The 24,096-nt window shown below is 59.7% G+C and overlaps 1 protein-coding gene across 1 annotated transcript; it reads left to right on the forward strand.

The window, feature by feature from the left end:
• The first annotated feature begins 7 nt into the window (after positions 1–7).
• MPV17 (mitochondrial inner membrane protein MPV17) lies at positions 8–7,401 on the forward strand. Its single transcript, XM_030945275.1, has 7 exons — positions 8–63; positions 4,252–4,367; positions 4,643–4,735; positions 4,953–5,048; positions 6,439–6,471; positions 6,630–6,682; positions 6,766–7,401. The coding sequence occupies exons 2-7, from the start codon at positions 4,260–4,262 to the stop codon at positions 6,833–6,835; spliced, it is 453 nt and encodes a 150-aa protein (XP_030801135.1). The 5' UTR covers positions 8–63; positions 4,252–4,259; the 3' UTR covers positions 6,836–7,401.
• The last annotated feature ends 16,695 nt before the right edge of the window (positions 7,402–24,096 follow it).

A 24,096-nucleotide genomic window follows, 5' to 3' on the forward strand; every position in this document is an offset into this window, starting at 1 on the left:
TCTGGAGGGGCTGCGGGCGGGTGCTGGCGCGGCGGCCCGGGGCGGCGCAGGCGCTCACAGCCGGTAAGGGACGGGCCCGGCCCCCGAGGCCCTCAGATCCCCGGCCCCGCACACGGCTCCCCATGGAACACTGACCCAGCACACAGCCCCTGCCTTCCTCCCGGCACACAGCCCCTGCCTTCCTCCCGGCACACAGCCCCTGCCTTGCCCCGGCACACAGCCCCTGCCTTGCCCCGGCACACAGCCCCTGCCTTCCTTCCCGGCACACAGCCCCTGCCTTGCCCCGGCACACAGCTCCTGCCCCAGCACACAGCCCCTGCCCTGGCACACAGCCCCCGGCACACAGACTGCCCTGGCGCACAGACTGCCCCACTCATGCCCCTCCTGGCCGCCCCTCCTCGCCACAGCCACGGCCTGTCCGGGCACTCGCCTCTCTCCCCACTGTGCAGGCACCGTCACTGCGCAGGAGGCAGGGCAGGGGTGCTTCAGTGCCTCAGAGGTCTGTCTTAGGGGGAGGAGGTGCTGCTATGGCCCAGGCTCGGCAGGGACCCCCGTGTGTCACACCAGGGAGGGGCCCTGACCTGCTCCTGGCTCAGGACAGCTCTGTCAGGGCTCTGTGCTGGAGCTCCCAGCTCAGGACAGCTCTGTCAGGGCTCTGTGCTGGAGCCAGAGCACTCGTGGGGACTGTCAGGAAGCACAGCCCTCCCACCCTGACCCGGGGGGACACTGTCCCAGGCCCCTCTCACCTGAGGGGATGGATGCTGAGCTGTAGCACTGAGCAGTCACAAGGGCTCAGCTCTTTGTGCTTGCCAGCACTCAGCAGTGAAGGCACAGAGCTGCTGCCTGAGGAGAGAGCTCTGCACAGGGCATTGAATCTCCCTAGCGCTGCTGCTGCTTGCAGAGCCGTGAGGTGCCAGGAATCTGCCCCTTGTGGCTCTGCTGCTCCAAGGATTTGTAGCCCTGGGGCACCAGGCAGCTCTGCCCCCTGCTCTGCTCCCTCCCCCCAGCACACCTGAGGCCGAGTCTGGGTGGTGGGAGAGTGTGTCCTGCTTGTTCCGTGTGTCCCTGGCGCTGAGCAGGGGTTGTGCTGTGGATGGGTGGGAGCTGGGGGGTCCCTGCGTGCTCCTTGCTGCCCCCCCCTGCTTGCAGCCCCCCTGTCACCCCCGCCCTGACTGTCCCTGCCCTGCTGCCCCTGCCCTGCTGCTCCCGCCTGCCCAGGGTGCAGGAAAGCACAGCCCCGGGTCCTGGGGGTGCCCTGCTGGGCTGGGGGCTCTGGGGGTGCCCTGCTGAGCTGAGCTGGGGGCTCCCCTCCCCTCCCTGTGCAGCCGCTGGCCCTCGGCCCCGATGGCCGCGGGGGGGTGGCACGGTGCCCCCCTGCCTGGGGCGCTGCCAGGCCCCTTAGCTGTTCCTGCTGTTATTTTTATCGGCTGTCACGGAGTCGATTGCTGGCAGCACGTCCCCCTGTGCTTGGAGAGAGGCCAGGGCAGAACTGGGAGGGGGTGCCCGGGGCTGGCCCTGCCTTCGCCTCCCCTGCCGGCGTGGCCCCGGGCTGGCTCCGGCCTTGGCTGTGCTCTGCCTGGTGCTGCTTCACCTGGGAGCTGTGGCACAGCCCCTGCCCAGGGCTCTGCCAGTCTGCAGGGCTGGGCACGACCTGTGGCTGCTGGGCTGCTGCTGGGCATGGCTGCACCAGCCTCGGGCTGGGCTCTCCCTGCTGGGCGCTCCCAGCTGCAGCCAGGGGGGCACGAGCGCTCCTGCTCTCCTCGGAGCTGCCACAGGTGATCCCCACCATGGCCAGGCTCAGCCCCTCACCTGCTGCCTGTGCAGTGTCCCTGCAGCTTCCCAGGCCCCGTGCCCTGTGCCAGCTCCATCCCAGCCTCCTGCTCTGCCTTCTCCTGCTGCTCCCAGGGACCCCCGTGCTGCCAGCTGGGGCTGGGCCAGGGCGCTGCTGGCAGCTGGCTGTGCCCATTGTGCCTGGGCACCCTTGCTGGCCACGCTGCAGTCCCAGGGCTGCGGGGTCAGCAGGGCTTTGCCTCCTGCATGCTGGGCCCTGGGCCAGGCTGCCAGCAGGGCCTGCCTGCACACAGTGGGCAGCAGCACGTGCCTGCAGCCCTGACCCTGTTGTCCCTGTGCCTGTGGAGAGCAGTGCCCTGCTCCTGCCAAGGCAGTGCCATGCCCATGGAGATGGTGGTGCCCTACTTAGGTTTGGGCCCCGTTCAGAGTCCTCTGCTCACAAGAACATCAGCCTGGGGGTCGGCTAGGCACCCTGGGCACCAGGTTAGGCTGGCATGAAGGCTCCAGCCCCACTCAGGAGCTGTGTTTGGGCTGTGCTGGTGGCACCCTGGGCACTGCTGCCAAAGTCACTGCATGGGGCTGGATCTGGCTGCATCCCCAGGCCCAGGAAGGGATGTATAGACACGTCTGTCCCTCCCCACAACCTCATCACTTCTGGACACTGTACCCAGAGCCTTCAGCACTGGATGAGTAACAGTGCTTGCTGTGTTCTCCATGAGTGCTGTGCCCCTGCTCCCAGCTCTGAGGAGTGCAGCTCTGGGCAGTGCATCTCTGGGCAGTGCAGCTCTGGGAGTGCAGCTCCAGGGAGTGCAGCTCCGGACAGTGCAGCTCCAAGGAGTGCAGCTCTGGGAGTGCAGCTCCAGGGAGTGCAGCTCCGGACAGTGCAGCTCTGGACAGTGCAGCTCCGGACAGTGCAGCTCCAAGGAGTGCAGCTCCGGACAGTGCAGCTCTGGACAGTGCAGCTCCAAGGAGTGCAGCTCCAAGGAGAGCAGCTCCGGACAGTGCAGCTCTGGACAGTGCAGCTCCAAGGAGTGCAGCTCCAAGGAGAGCAGCTCCGGACAGTGCAGCTCCAAGGAGTGCAGCTCCAGGGAGTGCAGCTCCGGACAGTGCAGCTCCAAGGAGTGCAGCTCTGGGAGTGCAGCTCCAGGGAGTGCAGCTCCGGACAGTGCAGCTCCAAGGAGTGCAGCTCCGGACAGTGCAGCTCTGGACAGTGCAGCTCCGGACAGTGCAGCTCCAAGGAGAGCAGCTCCCGGGAGTGCTGCCGTGCCAGCCGCCGGTGCTCTGGCTGTGCTGGCCCGGAGTCCCGTGCCTGCCCCCGCCCCCTGCCCAGTGCTGCTGAGGCCCGTGGGCTGGTGAGGCTGCTCTGCCCTCATGGGGGGTGTGGGGTCTCTCGGGGCTTGGGGACCGACTCCCAGATCCTGGGGCTGGTCGGGGGTGGGACATGGAGCCTGTGAAGCAGCCTGCTGGGAGTGCAGCAGCTCTGTGGGGCTGCAGAGCCTGGGCTGGCGCTGCCATTGAGCTCCAGGGACTGCATGGCGTGGTGTGGGGACACGGAGCTGGGCCCTTGTCCATGGGGAACCGCTGACCGAGTCCCCTGGGCAGGGCTGGTACCGAGCTGCTCGTGGCTGGGGCTGTCGGGACAGGAGCTGTGCCCATCAGGCCGAGGGTTTGCTGGGCCCAGGGCTCCCGAGGACGGAGCCGAGCGGCAGCGGGGCTGGAGACCTGCCAGGGAACCGTCCCGGGGGGAGTGCGGAGAGGGAGCAGGAGCCGCCGGGGCCGGGGGAGCAGCTGGAGGGGGCAGCACTGGGCCAGCTGAGTTGCGTCGAAAGGGTCAGGGGTGTGGGATGGAGCAGGAGCTGCCAGAGACCCAGCCGGGCAGCGCCCCACCGGGGACACTGATCCAGAAACAGGGCCAGGAGCTGTGCCAGCAGCGGCTGTGGCAAGGGGCTGGGGCAGCCTGGGCAGCGGGGAGCACGCTCTGCCCAGCCCGGCTGGAGGGGCGGGGGACACGGGCAGAGAGCTGCTCTGCAGGGAGGGCATCACAGTGGGCAGAGCCGGCCCGGGCAGAGAGCTGCTCTGCAGGGAGGGCATCACAGTGGGCAGAGGCTGTCCGGTGCCCAGGGAGAGGTTTGGGGCTGCTGTGGGAGAGGCTGCAGTGGACATCATGGGCAGCAGCTGGGCAGGCTCTGCTCAGAGAGCACCGTGGAGCCTGGCTGATGGGTCAGCCCCATGTCCAGGTGCAGCTGGACACGGTTTTGAGCAGAGATGCTGCAGTGAGAGCCCTGAGGCGCTTGGCAGGGTGGGACCCCTATGCCATGGGGTTTGGTGCAGGCCATGGGGAGCTGCAGCTGGGACAGAGCCACCAGGGCTGAACAGGCTCAGGCATCCTGGGCAGGGTGCCCAGCTGTGGGCAGGTCGCACAGGGGTCTGGCCTGCCTAAACGGGCCGTGCTGGTTGCAGGGGCCCTGATGGGAGCTGGGGATGTGATTGCACAGCAGCTGGTGGAGCAGCGGGGGCTGCACGGGCACCACTGCCCCCGCACCCTGAAAATGATGGGCATTGGCTTCTGCTTTGTGGTGAGTGCGGATGGATGGGGTGGGATTATGGGATGGGATAAGGGGATGGGAGGGCTCCTTCAGCAGGGTGGGACTGTGGTGGTGGATTGTTAATTGAGCCATCCTGGTGCCACCTCCAGCAGCCATGGGCAGGGCCAGTTCCATGGAGCAGGAGCAGCATAGGACGAGCTTGTCTTTGTGGTCCAGAGCTGGAGCAGGGCCATGTAACCAGCCCTGGAGGCCCCAGCCCTGACCCCTGAGGACAGATGCTGCTCCTCACCCCCTGGCTCATGCAGGGCCCTGTTGTGGGCAGCTGGTACAGGATCCTGGACTGGCTCATCCCAGGGAATACAAAAGTTGTGGCTGTGAAGAAGGTGCTCCTGGACCAGGTTGGTGTGACATGGTGAGGGTGCTATGTGGGACTGGGCAGTGGGGGCAGGACAGACCTGTGGCAGGTTCCAGCCTGCTCTGAGAGCCCAGTGCCTGAGCTGGGCCCAGCCTCAGTGCCGTGGAGGGCTGGGTGGGCGTTTTCTCAGAGGCTGCCCGTGGGCAGCCTGGCTCCAAGCACCACAAGCTCTCACATCAGCCGGGGCTCCTCTCTGGCAGGGGGGTTTCGCTCCGTGCTTCCTTGGCTGCTTCCTGGCTGTCACAGGGGCCACCAACGGGCTCTCGGTGCAGGAGAACTGGTCCAAGATCCAGCAGGTGAGTGCTGCTGCTGCTGCCCTGGGCACCTGTGGGGCCCTGGCAGCTCCTCCCTGTGCTGGCCCTGGTGGCTGCTCCCGTTTGTGTCCGTGCCCAGGCACTGGGACCCAGGGCCCTGGGTGTGTTGGGTGCTGCCAGTCCAAGTGCTGGTGCCAGGGCCAGTTCCTCTGGCACGGGTGCCCTGTGGGCGAGTGCTGGGGTCCCACCTGGGCCAGACACGGGTGCCATGGGCATGCTGTCCAGCCCTGCTCCTGGCTGGGGCTCCAGAGCAATTACCGAGATGACTCCCATTAGCAGTAATTGCTGGAAACCAGTGTGAACACTGAGTCAGCGTGTGCAGGGTGAGTCACTGGGGAGTGGGTGCCCACCTGCCACAGGATGAGGCACGCTGGGGTGGTCGTGTGGCTGCCAGGAGCGGCAACACCAGCCTCTCTCACTGGTGCTGCCTGTGAACGGCCCCAGCCTGGCTGGAGCTCTGCCTGAGTGCCACCACGCTGGGTTCATTCCTCTGCAAGGGGGCACCCAGTCTCCAGCCCGCTACACCTGGACTGCCAGCACGTGCCCCTCATCCTGCCCCAGAGTGCAGGCAGGAGATCCCGGGGCAGGATCACATCACCTCTGCTTTCCTCAGGCTCTGTGCAAGCCACAGCCGGGGCATGCGGTGCTCTGAGCACCCTGAGGGCACACGTGAGCAGATCGTGGGCATGGGCAGCACTCTGAGGACTCCATCCATCTTCCCCTGCTCATCCTGACCAGCTCGTGCCATGGATCTTGCCTTGCCTTCCCCAGGGATCCTGCTGTGGTTGGTGATGGGTGCAGGCTGTGCCCTGGGATCCCTGGCCTGGACGGGGGTGCTGGGCTGGCCTGGAGCAGCGCTGGCAGCGCCCTCAGCCCTGGCTTGGGGCGCATCCGCCTCTCCGCACGCAGAGAAGCGTCAGCAGAGCATCCATCACCCCGGGCTGGGCTGCTGGCCAGCGCCACCGGGAGCCTGCCCTCCCGGCTGAGTCACGGCCGGGCTGCCCGGGGACTCGTCCTGCTGCCCTGGGACGGGGCTGTGACACGGCCGTGGCTGTGGCACCAGGACACCGCAGCACCTTGGGCTCCCAGAGCAGTGCCAGCTCAGTGCCCTGCTCCATCTCTGCTGCCCAGGAGGGGCCTGGGCAGCACTGAGCTGGGAAGGGGCTCACAGCCCTCCCTGGGGACCAAGCCTTGTGCCCCGCCTGTGGCACAAAGGGCTCTCGGTGGGATGGTTCTGGTCGCCCTCTCTGTGCCACCCTCATGGCTTGGGAAGGCATGGCCAGGGCTGCCGGGGCTCCGTGCCCAGCAGTGGAGCTGGGCACCAGTGGCAGGGATGGGTGCTCTGAGTGCTCACACCTCCTTTTTCTTCCAGGACTACATGGATGCCCTGGTGACCAATTACTGTGTGAGTGCTGGCACATCTCTGTCCCTGTCCCTGTCCTGTCCCGTCTCCTCCATGGGGCTGCCGTGGGCTCTGTGGGACACCCTGAGCGCCAGGCAGGGGTGGGTGTGGGACAGGGACCCTGGCAGGGCTCCTCACCTCTCCTCCCCTTCTCTGCCCAGATCTGGCCCCCCGTGCAAATTGCAAACTTCTACTTTGTGCCTCTGCAGCACAGGTAAGGTTGTGGCCCTGGTGCCCAGGCCCTGCCCCTGAGCTGGCAGCTGCAGACCCTGTCCCCTCTGTCCCCTCTGCCCCCAGGCTGGCTGTTGTCCAGTGTGTTGCCATTGTCTGGAACTGCTACCTGTCCTGGAAGGCAAATCGGATGTGAGGCAAGAACTGAGTCCTGTGGCAGTGCCCACCCTGTGCCCTGCCTGATCCCGCTGGAACCCTGAGCCCTGGCAGTGCCCAGCCTGTGCCCTGCCTGATCCCACTGGAACCCTGAGCCCTGGCAGTGGGCAGCGTGGCATGGGCAGGCTGGGACACACAGGGTCCTGCAGCAGCCACCCCGCTCCTCTCCCAGGGGGGCACCATCCCCTGTGGGCGCAGCTGCCCCAGGGAGAGGATGGTGCCAGGACAGGCCTGGCTCTGCTCTCACCGTGCTGTGCAGCAGCTCTGCCCATGACGCTCTTCTCCATCTGTGCTCAGCCATTTCCCAGCCCTGCACACAGGGTGCTCCTGCCGCGAGTGTCGCTCTGACCTTCCCCATGGCTCACCCCGAGGGAAAAGAGGAGTGGAAATGGAGCAGGGCTGGCCCTGGGCTGGCTGTGCCAGGGGCACAGAGCTGGGGTCACTGCAGGCTGGGCAGTGACAGGGTTTGCTGTGGCTCTGCTGTGGGCAGTCAAAGCATCAATAAACAGTGGTCTTCACTTCTGATTGCCATGGCCCCTGTGGCCCAGCATGCCCCCAGGCCCTGAAGGTGCTGCTCCAGAGCAGCTGCTCTGTTCTGGATCAACAGCTCCACTCTGCCTCATCTCAAGGCACCCAGCATGGGCCAGGGACTGCAGGCTGCTGGGGTGGGCTGCCCCAGGGGCTGGAGAGGGGAGGGGGCTCTGGCAGAGGGGGGATGGTGCTTTAGGGGTCAGCAGGTCCTGCTGGAGCTGTTCCATGGGCTGTGATGGTGCCTCCACAGCTGCAGAGCAGCCAAAGCCATGGAGCCAAAGTGCTGATGCTGGGTGCAGTGTTCCCCCAGGGTCAGGGCATGCTTGATGCAGGGCTGTGCATCCAGGGAGGGGTCAGGAAGGGTTGGGGGTCGGGCTGGAGCTGCGTCTGGACCAGGGCCACAATCCACCCTGTCTGATACCCTGCCTGTTGTGCCAGAGAAAAACCCCATGGAGCTGCCACTGCCTGCTGCCCCTGGGGCTGTGTGTCCATGTCTGGGGCTGTGTGTCCATGTCTGGGGCTGTGTGTCCGTGCTCTGGGGCTGTGTGTCCATGCCCTGGGGATGTGTGTCCATGCTGTGGGGAAGTGTGTCCATGTCTGGGGATGTGTCCATGCTCTGGGGATGTGTGTCCATGTCTGGAGATGTGTGTCCATGTCTGGAGATGTGTGTCCATATATCTGGGGATGTGTCCATGCCCTGGGGATGTGTCCATGCTCGCCCTACAGTGGCAGTGAGCACACACAGTGTCCCACTCACAGACAGTGTCCAGCTGCCAGTGTCCCTGCCCAGCACATCCAGGGGCTCCAAGTGGAGCTGGTGGCACCACGGTGGTTCCTCTCAGCTCTGTGGAGCCCTGGTCCCCTCACCTAAGCTACTGCAGCCCCACAGAGCTGGACAGAGCCATCCCCATGCTGCAGCACCCCCTTGGCTCTGCCAGCGTGGCCTTCAGGAGGGTGTTCTCTGTCTGCCCTCCTCATGCTCCCCACGGTCTGGTTCTGTGCTGAGGCAGCTTTGGGCTGCTCCAGCCGGGTGGATACAGCCTGGAACACAGAGGGGGCAAACCTTGCAGAGGCCTGGGGGGTGAGGCAGGGACAGGAGGGGCTGCAGCTGCAGCCCTTTCCCCCCCAGCAGGGCTCAGTGCAGCAGCACAGGGCTGGGGCTGTGCCACACAGTGATGTGACATGCACGGATGGCACCGTTACCCCGGGGCCCCTGTTCTGTGTGGGGCTCAGGCTCTCTGCAGCCAGCGGGGTGGGTGTGGGGGTGGCAGGGATTTGCAGCTCTGAGGTGCTGAGCCTCTTGCAGCTCCCTCCGGGGTGTCAGCAGTGAGAGAGCTGCGGGCACGGCAGGAGCCACGTGGAACGAGCCGCTTGTCCCCGGGAGCAGCCGGCACAGCACGGGGCTGTCGGGGCTCGGGGGTGAGCCCGGCCCCTGCCGAGGGCTCTGCCCCACCGCTGCGGGGAGCGGGGCCGGTGCCAGCCTTCGGTGCCAGCCTTCGTGCCGGATCACGTCACGGGGCACGACACCGTGTGCTGCTCGCTGCGGGCAGGGCCGTGCCCCGCCACCCCTGTGCCCCGGGGCTGGGACACACCATGCCAGGGCCGGGTGAGCCCCCGTGCCCGGCTCTGCCTCGCTGGTCCGGCTCTGCACCGCTGATCCGGCCCCTGAAGCATCGGTGCTGGGTGTCAGCTCGGCTGGCACCATGCGGGGCGCTCGGGGGGCTGCGGGCACCATGCGGGGCGCTCGGGGGGCTGCGGGCACCATGCGGGGCGCTCGGGGGGCTGCCAGCAGTGTGGTGCACTCAGGGGGGCTGCCAACAGGAGTGTGGAGCCCCAGCAGCCACCTCACCATTTGGCAGCGGTGCTGGTGCCCCGACGGAACACCCTGCATCCAGCACGGCGCTGCCAGCTCCGGTGCCTTCATTCTATGACTCACAGGACTTGGCCAGTGCTGCCGCTGCGCTCGGGGCGTCTGCGGCCTCGGCCCCGCGGTTTGACCTCGGCAGCGCCCGCTCTGCCCGGGACACCGAGCCACGGCCGGGATGGGGGTCCCACCCGTGACCGTCCTGTCCCGGGGCTGCCGGTGCTCGGGGCATCCCCGCCTCCGCCCAGGGATCCCCCCCGCCGCCCCGAGCTTTGCTTGGACGCCGCTGCTCGGCGCGGCCGTTCCGCCCGGGAACGCGAGGGTTCCACGCCGAGAGGCCGCGGCTCAGCCCGGTACAGCTCACTGCGGGCTCGCCGGGAGCTCACGGGCGTAGCTCACCGGCCCCGGTGCCCCAGAGCGTCCCGGCCGTTCAGCACCGCGGACAGCGGCGGAGAATGCGGCTGGAGATGCGGCAGAGCCGCGAGAGGGTTCGGGGGGACCGGAAAACCGGGGAACCGGGGAAGCGAGGGTTAGCACGGCCCAAGGCACCTGCTCTCACCGGCCCCGGGCCCGCCGTGCCTCTTTGGTGGCCGTCAGAACAGAACCGGAGTGGCGGCTCCCGAAACCGAGGAGAGCGGGCTCTGCCGCTCCGCCCCCGTCCCTCAACCCCGTCCCGCCGCCGGGGGCCCGCTCCCCGCCGCTCCGGTGCCCCCCTGTCCCCCGCCCCCGCCGCCCGGTGCGTGCCCGGCGCTGACGTCAGCCCGGGCTCCCGGGCCGATATAACCCCCGGCCGCGCCGCCGGCTCAGCTCCCGCGGGACCGATCGCGCTCGCTGCGCCGCCGGCACCGGCAGGAACAGGGCACGGGCACAGCGCACCGGGTACGGGGCTCGGGAACCGGGCAGGGGCGGCACCGGGGCCGGGGCGCGCGGAGGGGGCGGAACGGGGCGGCCGGGCGCGGAGGGGGCTCCGTGCCGCCGGGGCCGCGGTTCCCGTCGGGCCTCCGCCGCCGGCCCGGTCTGTGCCGTGGCGCTGAGCCCCTGCCCCGTAGGTGCAGAGGGACCGAGGATGCGGCGGGCACTGCTCACCCTCCTGCTGCTGCTCGCCCGCCCGCCGCCCGCCGCCGCCCGCCCCGCCACCACCGACGGCTCCATCCCGGCGGCCGGGACCGGCGATCAGGACCAGCCGCTGTGGCCGCCGCTGGGGCCGCCGCCCCCGGGGCCGTGGCGAGGGCGGCGGGACGAGCCGCCGCTCTCCATCGACCTCACGTTCCACCTCCTGCGGCACCTCCTGCTGCTCGCCCGCGCCCAGAGCCAGCGCGCCCGCGCCGACTCCAACCGCCGCATCCTCGACGCCGTGGGGCGCTGAGCTCCCCGGACACCCCGAGCCCCCCGAAGCCCGGCGCTGCACCGGTCTCCAGCCGCCGCCTCGGCCCCTGCGCTGCGGAGCGCTCGGCACCGGCACCGGCACGGGCTGAACCCGCCTCGGCCCCAGCGCCGGGGGGAGCGGGACCGGCCCGGGACCGGCCCGCACCGGTTTTGTAATAAAACGCGGTGGAAACCGAGGCGTGAGCGAGTGCGGGGTGCGGGCAGCTGGGGCTGTGCAGGGCCAGGGACTGGGCAAACTGGGAACGGGCGCACCGGGAATGGGGAATGAGGGAATAGGCTCACCGGGAATGGGGAATGAGGCTCAGTGGGAACGAGGGAGCGGGGTCACCAGGAACTGGGAACGGGCTGTTCGGGAATGAAGAAGAGGCTCTCCAGGGATGGGGAAACCACTCACTGGGAGTGGTGGAATGGGTTTACCAGGAAGGGACAAACGCTGGGAGCAGGGAAAGGGCTCACTGGGAAGGGACTAAGGGCTCAGGAGTGGGAGACAGGATGAGCTGGGCCAGGGCTGGGCAGGAGCAGCTGGGCCAGCAGCACAAACCCCCCAGCAGAGGGAAGGAACGAGGCCGTGTGTTCTCTGGGCCAGGAGGTGACACACCGCGTTCCTCAGGGGGGAGGAGATGCTCACAGCCCCCCGGTGTGGGAGCAGTGGGAAGCAAATGGGGCAGAGGGATGGGAACAAGGGGCCCTCACCTCCCCTGAGCCAGGCACAGGGGGCTGCACCCACCTGCCCACAGGTGGCACATGAGCAGGGAAGCAGTTCCTCCCCAGGATGGGGGAGCTGGGGAGGGGACAGACACAGGCCCTTTGTGGGAGGACGTGGCCAAATCCACGTGGGAGCTCCAGGAGTGGGGGGAAAGCCCTGAGGGACACTGGGTGCTGCTGGATGGGTCAGGGCTGGAGTTGTGGGTGGGGAGGGGGCACCGTGCTGGGCTCTGTGTCTCAGCTCTCAACCAAGAGGACAGGGATGAAGGCTTCTGAGGCAGCTGGGGGAGGTTCAGCCTCCTGGTGGGTGGCCCTGGTCCTCACCGGGGTCTCAAGCTTGGTCTCTGGGAAGTGTCCCTGCCTGTGGCCCTGGTTGGGACTGGATGTCCGCACCCAAACCAGCCAGAAATTCCTTGATAACATCCCAACAGCTGGTGGAAGGGCAGCAGGGCAGGGCTGGAGCAGGAAGTGCTGCTCCTGATGCTGGGCCTGGCAGGACATGGGGATGTGGCAGCAGTGGGGTCAGTGCTCAGTGCAGGCAGCACAGGGCAGGGTGTGCACCCTCCCACTCCACAGCAGCTGCTTTCAGTGGCCCCCTGGCTCTGGCAGGAGGCTGCTCCAAGGGGCGAAGGAGCTGGGGAGCACAGCCTTTGGGAACGAGCTCGAGGCTGGAGATCCCCACTCCAGGCCCTGCTCCAGCTGCTCCTGCTGTGGCCACTGGTATCGAATGGGAAAATTCCCCCAGAGCATCAGTGCCCTGGAGCTGGAAGGCCATGCTGGCCAGAAGGATTGTAGTGGGACAATCCCTCCCAGGAGACATTTATCCCAGACTGGACAGTGACTTGGACAGCCTCCTTCAGCCAGCCCTGACGAGCAGGGCTGGGGCTGGCGGGGATCTGGGGTCCTCCTGCCCCTCACACAGCCAGGGTGCCTTCCCAGCTGGAGGCTCCTCAACCCCTCTGGGCAGCCCATTCTGGGCACCCAGTGTGATCAGCCCCTCTGCAAAAACACCCCAAATCCCCGGAGGCAGTTTGTGCCTGTTGCTGCTGTCACTGGGCTCCATGGGGAGAGCCTGGCTCCCTCCTCTTCCCTGCCCTTAGGCAAGTGTACACCTTGGTACCCCAACATTCCCGTGCCTCCTCATGCAGCAGGTGCTCCAGTCCCTTTGGCATTGCTTTGCCCCTTTCCTGGACTCCAGATGTTCCGTCCTCCTTGCCCCATGAAGCCCCAGCCTGGCCTGGACGCTGCACCCACAGCTCTCCACATTTCACAGAGGGAAGGGCTCCCCTCCCTTCCTCCTCCCCAGCCATGGGCTGTTCTCCACCTGGATCCACTGGGAAGGGATGTCGCTGCTGCCTCCCTGCTCAGTGCCACCACTGAGGATTTTGCTGTCCCTCATAGCCATAGTTGGACACTTGTGATCATTAATTACATCGAGAACCTCATAGGCTGGGCTTGTCTTCTCTTAAGAAAAAGGGAAGAGAACCCCAAGAGCAGCGGGATGGATGAGAGACACCGGGAGCGTGGTCAGACTGAACAGGACCAGGGGAAACGGTAATTCTGGCACCAGGAGATCACAGCCACTGACCACCCACTCAGAAGGGATCCCAACTCAAAGGGAGGAAGGAGCTGCACCTGTGGGGTGATCACATCAGGAGGGAGATGCACCCAGCAAGGAGGAGCTGGAGTCCTAATTAATAGCAGAGTTCAGTAATTGGTAACCAATGAGGGCTGGTTCTTTGCTCAAATGTATAAAAGCTCGGATGCTCAGGGAGAAATAGAAGAGCAGATCCAGCAGTGGAAGGAGCTGCATTGAGGAAATCAAATTGTGAAGGAGCTTGGATTCCACAAACCTGTGTAGATTCACCTCCAACAAATTGTACCAAAGGAGAGAAACAATGAGGAGAGCAGCTTAACTGTACTAGAAATAAAGAAGGGTGGTGGAAAACACCTGGAAAACAGCTCTTGGAGATAACGGAAATCCAAATTAAAAGGCTGCATCAAGAGACACACACAGGAGCAGATGCATCCCTGCTTTTAGCAAAACATATTTTGGATGCAAGATGCGAAGTTTTGCAGACAGAGTAGTTAAAAATTTATCCTTTGCTGTGTTAATCATCCAAAAACAAGAAAGAAAATACAGGGAGGAAGCACAAAGCAAGGAATAACCCCTGAGAAACATTGTTAAATGGATTTGACAGAATCACCCGGCTGTAATTAATGCAAACGTTTGTTGGTGTTCATCAGCCACTTTTCTGGTTGGCTGGTGTTGCCAAACTGTTCATACTCCTGAAAAAAAGGCTTTGGGAGCCCAAGTCTGTCTGTTAGATAGATCAGCCTCAAGCTGCACCAAGGGAAATGTGGGTTGGATATCAGGAAAAAGTTCTTTACAGAAAGGGTGATAAAGTGTCAGGACCCAGGACATTGCTCTGGCTGCCCTGGGTGACTCCAGACCCTGACAGGGGCTCAGAGACCTTGGCACGAAGTCACAGACACCTGTGCCTTTGATTTTAGCCCATGGAAACAATTCCCAACTTTGTGTGAGGAGTTACAAGCCACAAGGGTTTGAATAGAATGATAGTTAACTTGTCACAGGGTGAATGTAGAATTTGGGGTTTTAGAATGGGGGTGCAAGAGGCAGGATGGAGGAATCTGGGCATGTTCTGTCCTCCTCCTTCTTGTCCTCCATCTTCTGCTGCGATGGTGACACTTCTGGATTGGTTTAGAGTAGAGACAGACTGTCTAACACAGGTGATAGGTACTGGGAAATGATTGTAAATAAAGCACACGTGGTTCTTAGTATAAAAAGTTAACACCACCCCAAGGGCAGTCAGTGTGCCCCAACCCGACCTGCTGGACAGATCTCAGCAGGTCAGAAAAAAATGTATTAGGTAAGAGAAAATAAACAGCCTTGGAAAGCAGAGCCAAGGAATCCTGACTTCTTCTTCCAAAGCAGGGCTGGGAAAAAGGACTCTTTAATACCTGGGGAGCCATTTCAGCAGCAACAAACCCGAGAATAAAGTTCTGGAATGTTCTGCCGGGGGAGGTGGCGGAGTCACCACCCCTGGGTGTGTTTAACAAAGCCTGGATGTGGCACTGGGTGCCAGGGCTGAGTTGAGGGGTTGGAGATGGGTTGGGCTCGATGATCCTGGAGGTCTCTTCCAACCTGGGGATTGTGTGAAATCTGTGAATTCTGTGGTTCTGGGAATTCTGTGATTCTGGGAATTCTGTGGTTCTGGGAATTCTGTGAAATCTGCTGCCCAGTCATGAACCTGGAGCAGAAACTTTCGAGGAGCATGGACAGCGCAGGGTGGGCTTGGGATGCAGAATCCACCCTGAACAGGCGCCCTCGGCCACAAGGATCTTCAGGAGACTCCTCCGGAGGGAGATGATGGCAAACCCTGCGTGGGTGGGAGCAGCTCTGGGCAAGGTGGGGCCTGGAAAGCAGGAATGCAGCGCTGGCTGCCCCAAAGCAGGAATGCGGCGCTGGCTGCCCCAAAGCAGGAATGCAGCGCGGGCTGCCCCAAAGCAGGAATGCAGCGCGGGCTGCCCCAAAGCAGCAATGCAGGGCTGGCTGCTGAAAGGCAGGAATGCAGCGCTGGCTGCCCCAAAGCAGCAATGCAGCGCTGGGTGCCCCAAAGCAGGAATGCTGTGTTAGCTGCTGCAAAGCAGTGATGCAGCGCTGGCTGCCCCAAAGCAGGAATGCAGCGCGGGCTGCCCCAAAGCAGGAATGCAGGGCTGGCTGCTGAAAGGCAGGAATGCTGTGTTAGCTGCTGCAAAGCAGTGATGCAGTGCTGGCTCAACATGGGGCAGGAGAAAGCAGAGCTCAGACCCCAACGTGGGCTCAGAGAGCAGAGCTGGAGGCACTGGCAGAGCCCTGGAATACTGTGAATGGATGTGATAGTAAAAGATTTTAAAATCATGGGAAATTCGGGGAGCTAGAAAGAAATTTATGCTTAGCAGGCCCTGGGAAATGTTAGACCTTTTATCATGTGAAACTGCACCTGTGTAGTCAGTATATGATAAATGATATAATTGTTAGATGTGATTAGATATAATTATTGTTTAAAGAATCATGAGGAACTATGTTAGGGGTTTGAGGGGGATCACGAGAAACCAGGCTTGGATGAAATCAAGGTATACAATAGAACGTCAGTTTAATAATTAATATGTAAGTTATATAATGATAGAATATAAAAACCTGTTCATCCCAAACCCATGTCAGAGTCAGATTTGGGTCTGTGTAGCCCTGACACCCAGAGCTCTTCAATAAAAGCACCTGCATTTAATCATTCCTGATTATGTGTTCCTGAACGCTGACAGAGGGGCTGAGCCCAGGTGTGCTCTGGGAATGCTGTGAACGGATGGGCTGGCTCCAGGTGTGCTGAGGGAATGCTGTGAGTGGATGGGCTGGCTCTGGGTGTGCTCTGGGAATGCTGTGAGTGGATGGGCTGGCTCCAGGTGTGCTGAGGGAATGCTGTGAGTGGATGGGCTGGCTCTGGGTGTGCTGAGGGAATGCTGTGAATGGATGGGCTGGCTCCGGCTGTGCTCTTTGAATGCTGTGAGTGGATGGGCTGGCTCTGGGTGTGCTGAGGGAATGCTGTGAATGGATGGGCTGGCTCCAGGTGTGCTCTTTGAATGCTGTGAGTGGATGGGCTGGCTCCGGGTGTGCTCTTTGAATGCTGTGGATGGATGGGCTGGCTCCGGGTGTGCTGTGGGAATGCTGTGAGTGGATGGGCTGGCTCCAGGTGTGCTCTTTGAATGCTGTGAGTGGATGGGCTGGCTCCGGGTGTGCTCTTTGAATGCTGTGAGTGGATGGGCTGCCTCTGGGTGTGCTGTGGGATGCTGTGAATGGATGGGCTGGCTCTGGGTGTGCTCTGGAATGCTGTGAACGGATGGGCTGGCTCTGGGTGTGCTCTGGGATGGCTCCGTGCCTGTGGAGCCCTTTGGAAGGAGAGAGAGGGCTGTGAGCCCCTGAGGGATCCCCAGGGAACACAGACAGGCGTCCTGGATTACAAGGAATGTGTGTGTGCAATTCCCATCTGTCAGAGCTGGGGCAGTTCTCTGCTGTCTATGGGGCAGTTTTTTCTTTATCTCCCCCACAGCCAATCCTCCCTCCAGGAGATCTCTGCTGTCCATGGGCCATTAATTATTAATTATCTCCTGTCCATGGCCAGTGAGTGTCCCTGCACGGCTGATAAAATTCCATCATGCCACGGGGAGATGCTGCGCCCAGGGGAGGAGCCAAGCATTCCTGCCTGGATACAATCTGAGGTTTTGGGATACCACAGCAGCCTTTGCCCTGCATTGCCAGAGGAGCAGCTTTCTGCTGCCCTGCATTGCCAGAGGGAGCCCAGGCCCATCTGCAGCAGCCCTGGAGCTGCAGAGGAAAACTCCCCCCTTGTGCAGGATCCCTGCTCCAGCAGCAGCACAGCTGGCACTGCAGGAGGGCTGAGCCCCCATGGGATGGGGCTGTGCCACCCCCTGACACACAGGGGGCAGGGCATGGTCTGTCTCTGTTTTGTATTACTGCATATTTTATTTTATTTTATTTTATTTTATTTTATTTTATTTTATTTTATTTTTATTTTATTTTATTTTATTCCTATTCTATTCTATATTCTATTCTATTCTATTCTATTTTTATTTCTTCCCTAATAAAGAACTGCTATTCCTGCTCCCATATCTTTGCCTGAGAGCCCCTCAATTTCAAAATTATAATAATTCAGAGGGGATTTACATTTTCCATTTCAGGGGAGGCTCCTGCCTTCCTCAACACACACCTGTCCAAACCAAGACAAGAAGCAATACAGAGATGGTTAGAGGGTGAGCAGCCGCCTCAGAAAGTGGCAATAATGCAATGCAAGCTCATCCACTCAGAGAAACCCAGTGAATATTGCAAATGGCCTGGCTGACAATGAGAGAAAGTGGCAAATTTAGGTCCTGAAAACAGCCCTGAAGGATGGTGGATTGCATCCAGCAAACAGGTGATAATTCCCCAACACCTTATGAGGAAAATGGGAGAGGAGCGACACAGGGGAGCTCACTGGGAAATGAAGTCTCTGGCAGAAGCACTGAGGTTTTCAGAGTAAAAATAATTTTTCAAGTTTTGAGTGTAAAAATAACAGGCATCATAAAAAGCACCACTAAAAAGTGCCTTTAAATCTGTTTAAAGACCAATACACATCAAATCAGAGGCGCCACACCCTCAGAGGCTGCCTGTCACTGAGTCCTCTGCTTCCTTATTAACTGATATTAATGATTAATATGCACTAGCTTACATGTCTGTTTTGAGAGCAAGGATTGTGTGTCAGAACAAAGAATGATAAGAGAAGTACCTTATGACCTGACCACATATGGTAAATACTCCCAAGGAGAAAAGATTCATCAGAAGATCTGGAACCACACCAAAATAATTGCCTCAGCAATTCCTCAATAATTTCCTCAGAGATCATTAGCATACATGCTTGTATTCAGGAACTGTGATGAATATGTATTAGTTTCAGGAATGTAACCTGGTCTGTGAGGGTACTGGGCTTGCTTTGGGGAGAATTCCCCCTGCATCCAACACTCCTAATAAAGCTGTGTTAACTTTCCAGCCTGGCAAATTGGTTGGAGAGTTTATTTCCCAATTTCCCATGACACCAGGGCTCTCCCCATTGCACCAACCAGGGCAGAGAAGTGACCAGGGTTTCTGAAAAGAAACAATTCCCAGACTGGGTGTCCCAGAAGGAATTTCTGCAGATGATGAACCCTGCTTTACAGCAGAAATGGTGCAGGAAATATCAAATTTTCACAGCATCTTTGGGAATCCCTCATGGATCCCACAGTCCAGAGGAAGGCAGGAAGGATGAACCAGACAACAAAGGGGCAAATACCCAAATTAAACAAAAAGGGGCAAACATCCAAACTACAACAAAGGGGCAAACATCCAAACTACAACAAAGGGGCAAATATCCAAACTACAACAAAAGGCTGCAGCGGGGCATCATTTTTGGCTGTTACAGGAGTGTCAGTCCCAGGTCAGAGCAGGAAGGAGCACTTTGGAAACACCATGGAAGGCACAACCCCGTACCCACACGGAGATCGGGTGTGTGCGAGGCCACAAGGAAATATTCCAGTTCTCTGTCCCTGCCTTTGTCCCATCCAGGGTTGGAATCAGCCCCACCCTCCCCCCGGGTACCCCTGGACAGTCCCTGCAATGTGGGGAGGTGTTTGAACATGGAAGGATGAGGCTCCAGCAGAAAGGTGGAAAGGTGGGAAAGTGGGAAAGTGGGAAAGGTGGGATAGGTGGGAAAGTGGGAAAGTGGGAAAGGTGGGATAGGTGGGAAGGTGGGAAAGTGGGAAAGGTGGGAAAGTGGAAAGGTGGGAAAGGTGGGAAGGTGGGAAAGTGGGAAAGGTGGGAAAGTGGGAAAGGTGGGAAAGGTGGGAAAGTGGGAAAGGTGGGAAAGGTGGGAAGGGTGGGAAGGTGGGAAAGGTGGGAAGGTGGGAAGGTGGAAAGGTGGGAAGGTGGGAAGGTGGGAAAGGTGGGAAAGGTGGGAAAGGTGGGAAAGGTGGGAAAGGTGGAAAGGTGGGAAAGGTGGGGAAAGGTGGGAAAAGGTGGGAAAGGTGGGAAAGGTGGGAAAGGTGGGAAAGGTGGGAAAGGTGGGAAAGTGGGAAAGGTGGGAAGGTGGGAAAGTGGGAAAGGTGGGAAAGGTGGGAAAGGTGGGAAAGGTGGGAAAGGGTGGGAAAGGTGGGAAAGTGGGAAAGTGGGAAAGGTGGGAAAGGTGGGAAGGGGGAAGGTGGGAAAGGTGGGAAAGGTGGGAAAGGTGGGAAAGGTGGGAAAGTGGGAAAGGTGGGAAAGGTGGGAAGGTGGGAAAGGTGGGAAGGTGGGAAAGGTGGGAAAGTGGGAAAGGTGGGAAAGGTGGGAAAGGTGGGAAAGGTGGGAAAGGTGGGAAAGGTGGGAAATGTGGGAAAGTGGAAAGGTGGGAAAGGTGGGAAAGGTGGGAAAGGTGGGAAAGGTGGGAAAGGTGGAAGGTGGGAAAGGTGGGAAAGGAGTGGGAAAGGTGGGAAAGGTGGGAAAGGTGGAAAGGTGGGAAAGGTGGGAAAGGTGGGAAAGTGGGAAGGTGGGAAAGGTGGGAAGGGAAAGTGGGAAAGGTGGGAAAGGTGGGAAAGGTGGGAAAGTGGGAAAGGTGGGAAAGGTGGGAAAGGTGGGAAAGGTGGGAAAGTGGGAAAGGTGGGAAAGGTGGGAAAGTGGGAAAGGTGGGAAAGGTGGAAAGTGGGAAAGTGGGAAAGGTGGGAAAGGTGGGAAAGGTGGAAAAGTGGGAAAGGTGGGAAAGGTGGGAAAGTGGGAAAGGTGGAAAGGTGGGAAAGTGGGAAAGGTGGGAAAGGTGGGAAAGTGTGGGAAAGTGGGGAAAGGTGGGAAAGGTGGGAAAGGTGGGAAAGTGGAAAGGTGGGAAAGTGGGAAAGGTGGGAAAGGGAAAGGTGGAAAGGTGGGAAAGGTGGGAAAGTGGGAAAGTGGGAAAGGTGGGAAAGGGGGAAAGGTGGGAAAGGTGGGAAAGGTGGGAAAGGGAAAGGGGGAAAGGTGGGAAAGGTGGGAAAAGGTGGGAAAGGTGGGAAAGGTGGGAAAGGTGGGAAAGTGGGAAAGTGGAAAGGTGGGAAAGTGGGAAAGGTGGGAAAGGTGGGAAATGTGGGAAAGTGGGAAAGGTGGGAAAGGTGGGAAAGGTGAGAAAGCGGAAAGCGGGAAGGCAAAGCGGGAAGGCGGGAAAGTGGGAAAGGTGGGAAAGGTGGGAAAGGTGGGAAAGGTGGAAAGGTGGGAAAGGCGGAAATGTGGGAAAGTGGGAAGATGCTTCCCGGGAGCTCTCAGGGTGTGCACTGCAGGGAAAAGGACAGGAACCAACCCCTGAATCCATGAATGAAAGTATGAAAAACATCCCTGAGCCTGGACAGGATCCATGGAATTCACACCAAACTGGAGACCTGAAATTCCACTCAGACACGGGAGCATGCTTTTTAATTTTTTAATATGTTTATGCAAATTAATTTTGCAAGTGAAGTACTTATATAATATGTTGTACTTTATGGAGATCCATTATATAATATATTGTTACTTTATGGTGACCCATTATATAATAAGTTGTTATTTATAGTGATCCATGATATAATATATTGTTATTTTATGGTAATCCATTATATAATATATTGTTACTTTATGGAGATCCACTGTATAAGAAGTTGCCATTTTATGGTGACCCATTATTCAATATGTTGTTACTTTATGGGGATCCATTGAATAATATATTGTTACTTTATGACCCACTCTATAATGTTGATCCTCTATATAATGTGTTGTTACTTTACAGCTTGTCCGATCAATCGGGAAAATTCCAACTCCAGCAGTAAAACGGATGGATTTCCCAGTGTCACAACCAGCGAAGGACCCTTTGGATTGGGGCATTTGAATCCCAGATTTAAATCTGACTGTGCTCCTTAGTCCCAAAACGCGGAGAGGATTTTCCACGGGCTCTAACCTGAGCCAGAGGAAGGTAATTGGCATTACAGGTGTGATGGATTGACCACGGCTGGGTGCCAGGTGCCCACCAGAGCTGCTCCATCACTCCCCCTCTCACTTGGACAGGGAAGAGAAAATACAAGAAAAGCTCATGGCTCAGGATAAGGACAGAGAAAGCGCATCCATTACTGTCGTGGGCAAAACAGACTTGATTTGGTAAAATTATTGAATTTATTTTAATTTAGTTTAATTTATTACCAATCAAATCAGAGTAGGGTAACAAGAATTAAAATAAATTCTTAAAAAAAACCCCAAACAATTAAAAGCAAAATAAATAAAAATAAATTCTAAAAGTACTGGGTTTTGGTTCCCCTCACCCCCCTGCCCATCCCAGGCTCGGCTTTACTCCCTGCTCTCCCCCCTTGCCTCCCAGGGTGCAGTGGGACAGGGTGGGGGTCACACTCAGGCCACCTCGGGGTTCCTGCTCCTGCTGAGGCGGAGCAGAGCAGCAGCAGGGGACGATGAGCATTGACTCAGCGATTGCAGAGGGCTGATCAACGCCCTTGTCCTACTGTGCCATTCTGTCCTACCAGCAAAAACCCATCGCCCTTGCAGACAGACACGACGCACACACGTGGATCCAACTGGTCAGTGAATCCAAACAGCATCCCCAGAGTCCAGCTGAGAAACCACCCTTTGGTGAACAATCTCCATAACACATTCCACATGGGCACGACAGCAGGTGCAGCAAGTGGAGATAGATAAGGATTGTTTCTCACTCTCTCTGAGCTTTCTCACAGCTTCCCAGGTTCCAAAATCCTGGGCGAGAGCTGCGTCTCTGTTCAGAGGCTGTGTGGTTACCCCAGGGGAGGAGCCCCTGCCCTGCTCAGGCGTGGGAGGGACACGGCCCTCTGCAGGCTGCTCCTTCCCAGGGGCTGTGGCCCCTCTCAAACCGTGTGTCCCCTCCGTGGGGACAGTCCCTCAGGGGCTGCTCCAGCCTGAGCCACCCACAGGGTCACAGGTCCTGCCAGGACCCTGCTCCTGCATGGGCTCCTCTGCCCACATCCCCTGCCAGGACCCTGCTCCTGCATGGGCTCCTCTGCCCATGATCCCTTCCAGGACCCTGCTCCTGCATGGGCTTCTCTGCCCCTGATCCCTGCCAGGACCCTGCTCCTGCAGGGGCTCCTCTGCCCATGATCCCTGCCAGGACCCTGCTCCTGCATGGGCTCCTCTGCCCCTGATCCCTGCCAGGACCCTGCTCCTGCAGGGGATCCTCTGCCCCTGATCCCTGCCAGGACCCTGCTCCTGCTTGGGCTCCTCTGCCCCTGATCCCTGCCAGGACCCTGCTCCTGCTTGGGCTCCTCTGCCCCTGATCCCTGCCAGGACCCTGCTCCTGCATGGGCTCCTCTGCCCATGATCCCTGCCAGGACCCTGCTCCTGCATGGGCTCCTCTGCCCACAGCCCCTGCCAGGACCCTGCTCCTGCATGGGCTCCTCTGCCCATGATCCCTGCCAGGACCCTGCTCCCGTGGGGATTCCCATGGGGTCACAGCCTCCTCTGGGCACCCACCTGCCCTGCCATGGGGGCTCCCCAGGCTCGGGGTGGGTCTCTCCTGCCATGGGGGCTCCCCAGGCTCGGGGTGGGTCTCTGTGGGTCTCTGCTCCCCCCAGGCACCCCCAGGCTGTGGGGAATCCCTGCTCCAGCGCTTGGATCACCTCCTCTCACTCCTGCTGCCCTGACCTGAGGGGCTCCAGGGCTGCTGCTCTCTCATACCTTCATTCCTCTCTGGCTGCAATTGCCTCCATGCCAGAACTCTTCTTTCCTCCCTAAATCCATTATCCCTGATAATGCACAGTTGTTGGAGCGTTGGGGGTAGCACGGTTGGGATGGATGGAGACGAGAGATCTCTGCAGCCAGGTCTGGAACTCTGGGTTTATTGCACAGGGCCTGGGTGCAGGGCCCTGCTGGGATTTGGGGTTTATTGCAGAGGGCCTGGGTGCAGGGCCCTGCTGGGATTTGGGGTTTATTGCAAAGGGCCTGGGTGCAGGGGCCTTTTGGGATTTGGGGTTTATTGCAGAGGGCCTGGGGGCAGGGCCCTGCTGGGATTTGGGGTTTATTGCACAGTCCCTGGGTGCAGGGCCCTGCTGGGATTTGGGGTTTATTGCAAAGGGCCTGGGTGCAGGGCCCTGCTGGGATTTGGGGTTTATTGCACAGGGCCTGGGTGCAGGGCCCTGCTGGGAGCTGCCAGCCACCGCTCAGAGCAGGCTGAGAGAAGAGAGGGGGAGAGAGGATGAGAGGGTGAGAGAGTAAGAGCTAAGAGAGCGAGGTTCCCGTTACAATACAATAAATCTTCTTCTGTGTTGAATATTCTGATTCTCACTAACCAATCTAGTACAAGATACAAATCCTACAGCATTTCCATACAGCCTATAAGAATCATTACATTACCACACTGTGTTACATTTTAAACCCTAAAATCTCCTCTTTGGGCCCCTTCTGCCAAGCTGTAGGGGCTGCTCTGACCCTTGGGCCTGTCTGCAAGCAGAGTGTTGTTCCATCAAAAGAGGATCACCTTCAGCTGGCCATGCCATTGTTTTCCTGTTGTTCAGTAACTGAGGGATCTCAAAGCTTGCTTTCATTTCAATCTCACTTATAGTTTCCATATTCTGAAAATCTTTTGCCAGACAATCATATTTATAAGGCTTTCCTGTTTCACCTTCCCCAACACGCAGTAACACCCGAGGGGCTCTGCTTGGCCAGCAGCGGGTCCCCCCTGGAGCCAGCTGCCTTTGGCTCTCCTGGACATGGGGGAAGCTTCTGTCAGCTCCTCACAGAGGCTGCCCCTGCCATCTCCCCACCACCAAAACCTTGCCACACAAACCTGATACAAACCCAATAAAATCGACAAAATTCCATGGATGGGGCATATAATTGGGTAAGTGACCACAGCAGGGGGAAAACCCACCTGTGTTTGTGGGGGAAAGTGAAAAAATATTCTTCAGGAATGTTAGCATTATGCTCCTTGTGGAGAAAAAGGCCTTTGGAAGCACAGTTAGGGAGAAGGATAAAGAGAAATAATGATGCTTCTTGTCCCTTGAACAGCAGCTGGAGCAGACTGTGTGCTGGAATGTGCTAGAATGTGTTAGAATGCATGCTCAGTGCACAGAGATTTCACTCCTGGGATCTCAGGAGGGGGGACACTTTAACTGGACAAACAGGAGTCAGCAAATCCCAGGGGGTTTGGGGGGGCAGTGACAGGGGCTGA

Source organism: Camarhynchus parvulus, chromosome 3 (assembly GCF_901933205.1).
Source record: "Camarhynchus parvulus chromosome 3, STF_HiC, whole genome shotgun sequence".
Taxonomy (NCBI): Eukaryota; Metazoa; Chordata; class Aves; order Passeriformes; family Thraupidae; genus Camarhynchus; species Camarhynchus parvulus.